The sequence below is a fragment of the Brassica napus genome, chromosome C6 (genome assembly GCF_020379485.1).
Source record: "Brassica napus cultivar Da-Ae chromosome C6, Da-Ae, whole genome shotgun sequence".
In the NCBI taxonomy this organism is placed as follows: Eukaryota; Viridiplantae; Streptophyta; class Magnoliopsida; order Brassicales; family Brassicaceae; genus Brassica; species Brassica napus.
In genome coordinates, this window is record NC_063449.1 from 47,337,432 (window position 1) to 47,347,781 (window position 10,350).

A 10,350-nucleotide genomic window follows, 5' to 3' on the forward strand; every position below is an offset into this window, starting at 1 on the left:
TGATAGGAATTTTACCTAAGAGATTTGATAATTGGGATCAACTTTCAATTTTAATAAATTTAGTTCGATGAAGAATAAAAAACTAAAATATATTTGTTTTGTATATTAAAATATCAAAAACTGTCCTATAAAATAGTTTTACGATTTCTTAAATAGAAAATCTAGACAAAACCCTAATTCCCTCCCCTTTGGCTTTGAATATACGCCGGTGGAGGCCGTAGCTTAAATGACTGTAGCCATTGGTGCCTTTTTTGAGTCCCATCCATGGAACCAGCTTCTCTATACCGCTCTTCACGGTAAGGTTTAGTGTTTTTGGAGGTCTAATAAAAGTGATTTTTTGGAGGTAAGTGTGCTTCCAGAAATGTATTTTTTTTAAATTTTTAAAACAATTGTTTATTATATATATATGGGTATCAAATTTTTGTTTTGTACAAATATATATATATAAGGCCATGCTAGACAAAAGAAGGATGCACAAAACATCGCTTCCAAAGCATGCCTTTAGCTACGATAAAGCAATACTTATTTTACTCATAAATATGATAAATACTATTATCTTACACCAACTTCAACACTCCAATGTCATAATAAACTAAAAAAGCAACAAATAGATCATATCAAAGACAAACTTATATGTCCACTGGTGATGACTATGAGGATCATCGATCAGACAACAATAATTTTGCATGAGCTTGAGAGTCTCCGAAAGTTAAGGAGTTCTATGAAGATGTCAGATTCTTCTTTCTTTGGGGCATCATCCAAACTTAATGTTAGCTTGTAGGCAGATTCTCCTTTCTTTAGCGAATCATCCAAGCTTAATGATAGTGTCTTGAGGTTTGGTGAGCTCTCAAGAAAATAACCCACTAGTGCCATCTCCAACGCCTCCCCTGTCAATGACCTTTCTATGTCAACATGCTCTAGAGATGATAACAGATTCCAAGGTCTGGCAATAACAGTAATTCCCACCATCTTGGGATTTTCAGAAGTTCCCTGCACGTACAATACAACCAAAGTAAAAGAACACACTAGTTTGAAATAAGATACTCTCACCATTTTAAGCTATATATCAAGTTCAGTGTTTGTTAGATAATCCTCACCATGACAAGATGTTTCAGATTCGGACATACTTCAAGAAAGACTGGCAGCATCTCCCACATGTAGCTATCGAACGTGACACGCAGTAAAAACAGGTTAGGAAACACCGGTAGTTGTACGTATCTTGAGTAGTCATATATGACCTACAACAACAACAGCAAGTTAACTATTTTGTTAAATTTTATGATGACATGTGTGATGGATTTCTCAAAAAACCTTTTAAATATTTCAAATGAGATACCCTTCCTATTTTTCTGCACTCTTTCTCTTTTTTTTTGTAATTTTTTTCATTTGTTTATTGTGTAGAATTCCATTGAGAAGCTTTCAACGAGAGTGTTCTAAGAGCACCTTTAACGGTAGTGTTCTCATAATGAGTTCCTTAGCCACGGAATAATTTTGTTTTAATATAGTTTTAGTAAATAATTAAATTTTTATTTAATTTCCTAAAACTGAACCACTTATAAACTGCACATGATTAAATGGGTACATAGAGAGTGTCTAAAAATTCTAAATGAGCAACCCGTGTCTTGCCTCTCTCCTCCACTTTATACATTTTTGATTTTTTTTATTCCCCAGAACTCATTAACATCCTTTCGTTAAAGATGCTCTTAGTACTAATATATTGGTAGTTAGAGAATAATTAACTAATATATAAAAAAATGATTTATTTATAGATAATTGGTTTTAAGTTTTCAGCATTCAAATATATAAGGTCTTAAACATATATACGTTACCTCGAGAGTAGAGGAGGCGATGGTCAGATCTTTCACCTTAGAGATCCTAACGAGAAAATCACGAACCATCTCTCTCTTTTGTACTTCATTTGCAACTCCTAGTCTCCTTCCAGAAATTAAGTTAAACACAGTATCTATATCCGCATCTACAATGGAAGGTGGACTCTTTATTATGAAACTTGTAGTTCGAGCATCACTGATCCTCAAATACTTAAGCATGGGAGCATCAATTTCAACTATACGATCTTCATCATAATCCTCGTTATTACCCGCATCATGCATGAAGGTCAACAGAGACTTAGAATGCACACGTAAAATCGATTTTCCATCACCGTAGCATCTCTCAATACAAAAGTTTTCAAGAACTGGGCATTTTGAGATTAAATTCTCTAATGCCCATTTGTTGGTAAACTCAACGAGGAGTAAAACCATAGCTTTGAGAGAAGGTAATGAAACACGCTCGGTATTAGGTAAGGTTAGCCCCACGAGCCTTAAGGATACCAAGCTGCTACAGGTGTAAACCGTTGGAGACATCACGAGGTCCCAACTCTGTGATGAATTGTCCGAAACATTGAGATGTTTAACTTTCAGCTTAGCAGCAGCGTCAAGCCAGCGCTTGACAAGACCAGTGTTAGGCTCCACAACGACAGGGGAGTCGTACGCTAGCTTAAAATGATGTACGGACGAACCGCGGTTACGTTCAAGAAAGCTATCGACAACAGTCACGAAGGTGTCGAGTTCTTTGAAATCTTCGGTGTCTAAGTCCAGACCAGGTACGTGTTTCCAGAGATTTATCCATCTGGGGGATAAGAGACTGGTCTGAACCACATCTTTGGTCGGAAGATTTAAGAGTACATGGAATATCAAGCAATCTGGCAAACTGCTTAGTCGATCAACATCACCAGGCGGGCTAGTGTAACGAGCACGTTTCACTACGGCTGTATCCATGAATGTAAACATCTAGAAAAGGTGAGGATATCAAGTAAGGGGGGCTTCTAAAGATTGGCTATAGAGGTGAGATCGGTTGTGGTGGATTTTTATCTTCACGTTTCCAAATTTATGAGCAGATGAAATTTTGTTTACCAAAATACACATATATATACTAGTGGGGCTGATCTGTGTTTCGCGCGAAATTTTGTAACTTTTACGGTTCAAAATCTAGTATAATACATTTTCCGCTTTTAAAAATGTATTTTTCATTTTTAGAAGATAACTTTTAATAGATTTTTTCTTTTGCTTTTATAAATAAATGTACATGTTATTTATTCCATTTTTTTAATTTAAAGTAATTACTTTGCAAAATATCTTTTGTAAATAATTAAGCTTATTTAATTAATATTGATTTAAACTTTAAAGATATTATGAAATTATTTATACAAATATGACTTTATGAATAAACATCTTTTTATATATAAAAAAAATCCATAAAAGTATACCTTATGAAATACAAATGGAGTAATTTTCTAGCGTGGACATTTTAGATTTGTATGCATTCTTGACTAATTAATGGAAATAAATCTTAAATTTTAAGAAAATATTTATTTAGAATAATTGAATTTCTTAAACTACTATAGCTGAGATTCTTAGAAAATTGCTTACTTTGTAAGTAATTAAGATTTATAATTAAAAAAATGATTGTTTACTTAATATGTGTATATGAGATATGCACATGAGTCACATTACTATGTTTATAAGATTTCATTAGATTTTACTTAATATATCATTAATCTTTACTTAATATGTGTATATAAGATATACATATGTGTCACACTACTATTTCTTTATCATTAATTTCTAAGTTCTAAGAGCATTTTCATTGGTAAATTTGTCATTTAAGAAGAAATAAAAAAGACTCTTAAGTACTTTTGAAAACCCATAATTTTTTTTTGAACATTGAAAACCCATGTTGAAATTTGTTGAGATATGAGTCGCCTAATTCGTTTTCGATATTAAAATTTAATCAAATAGCTATTTTTGTTAAAATTCATATATTGCTACGGGTTTTTTTTCTTGCAGTTAAGTTTGCGAAAAAGTTCTCTAACTATCAAAATAAGATGTTTATCATTTTAAGTTCTAAAAATTTGTTGTAATGTAATGATTAATCATTAAATTTTCGCTTTTAATTGGAAGATTTAAAATTTGGAATTTATATTTTAACGAAAAAACATATTAATTAAATGTTTATATCTTTTTAATAGATTAACATCACAAACTATTTAAATATGAACAATTTCAAATTTGAGTAATATAATGATTTTTCATGTCAAAAAAACTATTTAAACATGAGCGACCTGATCATGCTATTATCAATCAAACAATATAGTATTGAGTTGATGATGTGTTATAAACTTCTCGAGTATTGTTTCCAATTATGTATTTGAAATCTATTCGGTTTAGTTCGGATTGTATTCAGTGCCGGCCTTGAGGCCACGCCAACCAAGCAATGGCTTCCAGCCGCAAATTTTATAGTATTATTCGGCCACATAATTACGAATAATTCATTTGTTGTAGTGGCAAATTACTTTCTCCTCTTTTTTAAGTAACATGGGTTCGAGTGTCAAATGTGCATTTTTAAAACTTTTTACTATAAAAATATATGCAAATCGGCCAAAAAAAGATTTTTTGCTTGCAGCCTTTAAATATCTAGGACCGGCTCTGATTGTATTTGTACAAAAAGTTTGAGTAGAGTTCTAAGAACAACTTCATGGTTAAACACGCTACGTAATGTCTTCCATATACTGTATATTTACACTGCTGGATTTATAATGGGCTGTGCAGGTTTTTGATCGTGCAAGTTTATTTTCTTTTTATTTTACCTACTTAGTCTGTACTGTTTTAGTCCCCCAAATTTATAGTTTTCTTCATCCCTCCCCCTATGTTTTTCATATTATTAATGTCAGCAAAAAGAAGGACGAATCACTAAGCCATATCTGGACAACTACTTCAGTTTCATCATAAACTAAGAAAAAAACCCAAAAAAATTTCAAATATTAGCTAAGTACTCGAAGAAACTTGTCTGCTTAATGGTGATGATCATGTCAGAGAACAACAACTTGGCATGATGTAGAGAGTCTTGGAATGATAAGGAGTTTTTTGAGAACGGCAGATTCTTCTGTCTTTATGGAAACATCCAAGACTAATGTAAGTTTCTTGAGGATTTTCGAGTTCTCAAGTAAGTAGCTCACTAGCCTCATCTCCATCGCCTCCCCTTTCAACGGCCTCTCTATCTTAACATACTCGAGAGATGATAGGAAACACTGAGGTTGGAACAAAATATTAACTCCTTCCTTCTCCCGACATCCCCAAGTCTAGAGAAGGTACGTGTTTCCAGAGAAGGTACGTGTTTCCAGAGGCTTCTCCATCTGGTGGATAGGGTACTGGTCTTGACGGCGTCCTGCGTCGGGAGATTCGAGAGGATCTGACATAGCAAGCAGTCTGGTAAGCTGCTTATCCAATCGAGTTTACTCCTTGATCGTTTTGAAACGGTGACGTTTACCTCCGTCTTCATCCATGAATCGGAGGGATCAAAGTGATGGCTTTATGAAGATTGCGATTGATAGAGATGGTTCCTCATTTCCCGGCGGCGACTGAGTGTATTCGGATCAATTTGGTTTTAATACCAGGATTCGATTAAACGACATCGTGTTAGAATAAATTGCATTGAAGGTTCATCATGATAATGGCCTAATTGTCTTCGTATTTTTGTAATAGGTTCGTTGATAAAATGGAGGGAATGTCAAAATTTCCAAGTGATATAACTAGACATTTTTGTAGAAGACTAATGACTACGTAAGTTATTTAGAGTGTAAACCTTGATTAAGAATTGAAAAATTATTGATTTAGTTTATACATTTTTTAGTTATAGTTATTTTTATATAAATCAGATATACAAAATATAAAAAATTAGGCAACTTTGTGAATTTGTAGTAATATTACTATTTAATTTAACAAATTTAGATTGATTTAAACTTATTTAAGCCTATCTAAACAGTTTAAACCAATTTAGAATGGTTTAAACTAATTTTTACCTATTTACATTAGAGTTTATGAAAGTCATTCCGGTTGAGAGGGGGTCTAGGCGGAGTTTATACCGGTTTTTTAGAACAATGAGTCCATGACCGATACATACGACTATCTTCCAAGCAACGAAATATCACAAACGTATATCAATGGGTCTAAGGCCCATATCTGGAATATGTTAAAGAGCCTTCAAACCCTATAATTATGCCAGGCCAAGCTTAAACGTAATGGGCCTCAAAGCCCAAAAACTCTCCCGCCGAGGATCTATCTTCGTCCCGCCTCCCTCGCGCAAACGGCGTTCGACTGTAGACAGAGAGTGAGTAAAAGCGCAAAACTTTCCCAATTAACAATGAGAGAAGAAGAAATCGAGAAGATCCGAGGCGTGGTTCGCGACTGCGTCAGCAAGCACTTATACTCCTCCGCCATCTTCTTCGCCGATAAAGTAGCCGCTCTCACCAACGACCCGGCGGACATCTACATGCAAGCTCAAGCTCTCTTCCTCGGCCGCAACCACCGTCGCGCGTTTCACCTCCTCAACGCCTCTAAGATCGTCCTCCGCGATCTTCGGTTCCGTTACCTCGCCGCCAAGTGCCTCGTAATCCCCCAATTTTGTCCTCAATTGAAAGTCAATAGGTTTTAGGGTTTCATAGTTTTTTTTTCTCAGGAGGAATTGAAGGAATGGGATCAGTGTTTATTGATGCTTGGTGATGCCAAGGTTGATGAAGATGGTAATGTGTATGACGCTAAAGATGGTAACTTGATTTATTTTGATAAAGATGGAGAGGACCGTGAGATTAATGTAAGTTTTTATTTAACCCTTTTTTCAGCTCAATTGTTGGAAAATGAAGGTTATGTAAGTAGCTTAACTGATGTATGTGTGTTTGCAGATATCATCTGCAATATGCTTTTTAAGAGGAAAAGCTTATGGAGCTTTACAAAACCGTTCACAAGCTCGGCAATGGTTAGTTCAGGCTTTTTCACCTGTCTTTCTTGTTCAAGTGATCATCTGTTATTTATATTTTGATCACTGGAAGAGATTGATCTTGTTAATTAATGATGTGACATGAACACTGCATTTATGTAGTATTGGGAACTTGTTGTATATCTTGGCTGATCCATCGATTATGATTGAGTGTTGTGTAGGAATCTTGAGCTTTATCACTATTTAGCTCATGAATTTCGGTTGTTATTGCAGGTATAAAGCTGCTATCAAGGCTGATCCGCTGTGCTATGAGGTACTTCTAGTGCTTTATTCAATTGATGCATGTGTTGTTATCATGAAAAGTTTCGGAGCTAATTTTGGAGGATAAATTCTCTCATTACTGTATAAAGTAGTAAAAAAAAACTAAAGTACTTTCTCTATTAATTAAAAGATAATGTTACATGATGTGGTCTCTGTAACCTATCTTTTCAGGCGTTGGAATGCCTTATTGAAAGTCATATGCTCACATCTGAAGAAGGTGGGTTTATGATACTTCAAGTTTTTATTTGTTCTTTATTTAAATGTCTTATTTGTGCCCTGGCGCAGTTGTTTACATACTAAAAGGTGACTGCCACGTTATTTTTTTCATTAATTTCAGAATCAAATCTGCTTTCCTCGCTTCAATTTAGTCCAGAAGACGGATGGCTCTCTTCTTTCTATTCATGCTTGATAAAGAAGGTAAAATTTATTATGCAGTAAAGTGTTTGGAAGTTGCATGTTGATTTTCTATTCTGCTGATTTCGTTTTGCAAGCATCATTTAGTTTCTAAGTACTGATTAGTTCTTCATTTCCAGTATGACAAAGAGAGCACTGTAGAAGCTAGGTTCAAGAAACTTGAGAACGAAATTAGTGGTAGTGTGTCTGGCTCATCTATGATCAGTACACTGGTCAATAACACTGATCTGTTGGCCTGTAAAGCTGAGTACTACCATCAATGCTGTCAGTATCAGAAGTGTTTCGAACTAACCTCTGGGTAAGTTGTATATTACTAATGATACTAAATTTTGAGCAATATGAAGCCTGAATGGTAACTTGGATTTGTTTGGTCTAATTTGACAGACTTCTTGAGAAAGATCCGTTTCATCTAAAGTGTACCTTGGTACATTTGGCCGCTGCCATGGAGCTTGGTAATTCAAATGAGCTCTATCTAATGGCGTGCAATTTGGTAAAAGACTACCCTTCGAAGTGAGTATAAATTTTATTTCTTGTTTTGTGGCTGTGTGTGAGCATGTCAATTAGCATATATGTCTTCTGTTTTTATTTCAATCCCAGCTAAAATATTATAACCTGTTTTTTTTTTTGCTCAGCTTATCAAGGACATGAATAAACTTTAAGAGCATGATTTCTTCTTTGTATTTTTTCGATTGAGAATAGTCTCCTGTACTTGACCTGGTTGAAAATGTTTTTACAATTTGGTGTTTGAGCGTCATTTTCATGAGTTAATATGTAATCAAACAAGACTCTTTTGTTTGATGCTTTATGGTGTAAATAATCACTCATAACCTTGTAGGGCTCTGTCATGGTTTGCGGTGGGTTGTTACTACTATTGTATCAAAAAGTATGCTGAAGCTCGGCGGTACTTTAGGTAATTATGCTGGCTTGATCAACTCTAGTAGGTAGGTGCAATAGTACTCGTCTGACCTGGTGATCCATTTTTTTCTAATATGGTCTTGCAGCAAAGCGACGAATATAGATGGCTCATTCTCACCAGCTTGGATAGGCTTTGGTAATTCCTTTGCCGCACAAGAGGAGGGTGATCAAGCCATGTCTGCCTATCGAACTGCAGCTAGGCTATTTCCAGGGTAATCAAGTTACTCTTCCTTTCTTCATAATTAGTAATGTCCACAATGAGTCATTCTCAGCCTGAAGCATTGTGGAAGTCTTCGTATTACGTTACGAATTGTCTGTGACAGGTTAAATCTTGATCTTATCTTGTTCCAGGTGTCATTTGCCAACTCTGTACATTGGAATGGAGTATATGCGAACTCACAGCTACAAGCTTGCGGACCAGGTAACAAGTTACAACAAGCTGTTTGGTTTATTCAAATTTTATCACTTATCGTTTTTTTGCTAATATATTATTTGTCTTTGATTGATCTCTACTCTTGGTCCAGTTTTTCATGCAAGCAAAGGCAATATGCCCTTCAGATCCACTTGTTTATAATGAACTCGGAGTTGTTTCATATCATATGAAAGAGTGCGTTCCATACTCTTTACATTCTGCTTATCTCCGACATTTTCAAATGATCAGTCCTGTAATCTGAGTCAACAATTTTCACTACATTGCAGGTATGGTAAAGCTGTGAGGTGGTTTGAGAAGACGTTGGCCCATATACCATCTGTATTAACTGAAATCTGGGAACCAACTGTGGTCAACCTCGCTCATGCATTTAGGAAGCTAAGGTATAGTGGTGCCAACACAACTACCATGATCTTCTTCTTATGTTGGCAATATTGTGTTGTAAATGTAATGAGGTTATTGGCTCGCAAATAAATTCTTATTAACAGGAAGTACCGTGAAGCTATCTCTTACTATGAAAGAGCACTTACGCTATCAACTAAAAGCTTAAGCACTTATTCCGGCTTGGCGTACACTTACCATTTGCAGGTATTCGGCTGTTCTTTAAACACCAGTCATACTTTTCTAAAGCAAACAGTTGTAATTTTCCCACTTTCATCTTAATCTTTTCCAGGGGAATTTCTCAGCTGCTATCTCTCATTATCACAAGGTATTGCAAACTTCTCGTGATGTCCGTAATATTTTAAACCTTCTTCCTTTTTTTAATCATGTGCTATGTTTCTTTTCCAAATCTTCAGGCCTTGTGGTTGAAACCTGATGATCAATTCTGTACCGAGATGTTGAACGTGGCTCTCATGGATGAATGCCAGAACGGGCTTGATTCAACGGTTGAGCTCTGTTGAGAATTTGGTCAGTTAAATCAACCGCCTTATTTTCTAGCTCGTGCTGTTATTTATATGTACTATCATTGTGACTCTTGAAAAGATGATATAAGACTTATTCCATTCATCCAAGAGACTATTACAATATATTTTATAAAGAGTCTACGCATTTCTGCTTCTTTTATTTTACATTATTTAGAGCGTTTAACGTAAAACTCAATATTTTCGTAGGGGTTAACAGATAGATTTTGAGAAAAATTCAAAAAACATAACAATATTGTTTTAATGCATAGTTGTCGTCTCATGCAATATATTATGATAGTCAAAAAGATTTGAAACCTTTGTTGTCTACATTTATCTAGAAAATAGCGATTTTATAATAGTTCGTCCACTAATTTAAGGCCTATATGAAGATTATAGGCTTAAGTATATAAAGCATTTACCAAAATTCAATATTTTTGTAGGGGTTTTAACCCATATATTTTGAAAAAATTTCAAAAAGGGCAATTCTCCTAAATAGACCATTTTCAAGTTTTGATCACAAAAATAGACCACAAATAAGAAAATAACCTAAATGTTTCATTTAATAAGTAAAAGGACCCTAATACCCTAGATATA

General features: G+C 34.8%; 2 protein-coding genes across 2 annotated transcripts; one reads left to right on the forward strand and one right to left on the reverse strand.

Annotated features, from left to right (window-relative positions):
* Nucleotides 1-383: 383 nt before the first annotated feature.
* Nucleotides 384-2,876, reverse strand: LOC106384814 (F-box/LRR-repeat protein 13). Its single transcript, XM_013824725.2, has 3 exons — nucleotides 1,830-2,876; nucleotides 1,098-1,238; nucleotides 384-990 (listed from the first exon to the last, which is right to left on the reverse strand). Exons 1-3 carry the CDS (start codon nucleotides 2,787-2,789, stop codon nucleotides 667-669), a joined length of 1,425 nt encoding a protein of 474 aa, XP_013680179.1. The 5' UTR covers nucleotides 2,790-2,876; the 3' UTR covers nucleotides 384-666.
* Nucleotides 2,877-6,133: 3,257 nt separating this feature from the next.
* Nucleotides 6,134-9,910, forward strand: LOC106390060 (anaphase-promoting complex subunit 6). Its single transcript, XM_013830444.3, has 16 exons — nucleotides 6,134-6,444; nucleotides 6,514-6,648; nucleotides 6,737-6,810; nucleotides 7,045-7,084; nucleotides 7,264-7,309; nucleotides 7,430-7,509; nucleotides 7,626-7,804; nucleotides 7,891-8,016; nucleotides 8,342-8,416; nucleotides 8,508-8,633; nucleotides 8,773-8,842; nucleotides 8,946-9,028; nucleotides 9,121-9,234; nucleotides 9,340-9,439; nucleotides 9,525-9,560; nucleotides 9,649-9,910. Exons 1-16 carry the CDS (start codon nucleotides 6,199-6,201, stop codon nucleotides 9,751-9,753), a joined length of 1,635 nt encoding a protein of 544 aa, XP_013685898.1. The 5' UTR covers nucleotides 6,134-6,198; the 3' UTR covers nucleotides 9,754-9,910.
* The last annotated feature ends 440 nt before the right edge of the window (nucleotides 9,911-10,350 follow it).

Excerpts from the sequence above, each read along its gene's own strand:
- LOC106384814 (XM_013824725.2), bottom strand. The coding sequence starts at position 2,789 with ATGTTTACATTCATGGATACAGCCGTAGTGAAACGTGCTCGTTACACT. Across the intron at positions 1,239-1,829 it reads TCGCCTCCTCTACTCTCGAG|GTCATATATGACTACTCAAG; the intron begins GTAACGTATATA and ends TTGTTGTTGTAG. Across the intron at positions 991-1,097 it reads ATCTGAAACATCTTGTCATG|GGAACTTCTGAAAATCCCAA; the intron begins GTGAGGATTATC and ends TTGTACGTGCAG.
- LOC106390060 (XM_013830444.3), top strand. The coding sequence starts at position 6,199 with ATGAGAGAAGAAGAAATCGAGAAGATCCGAGGCGTGGTTCGCGACTGC. Across the intron at positions 8,634-8,772 it reads GCAGCTAGGCTATTTCCAGG|GTGTCATTTGCCAACTCTGT; the intron begins GTAATCAAGTTA and ends ATCTTGTTCCAG. Across the intron at positions 8,843-8,945 it reads GCTACAAGCTTGCGGACCAG|TTTTTCATGCAAGCAAAGGC; the intron begins GTAACAAGTTAC and ends CTCTTGGTCCAG.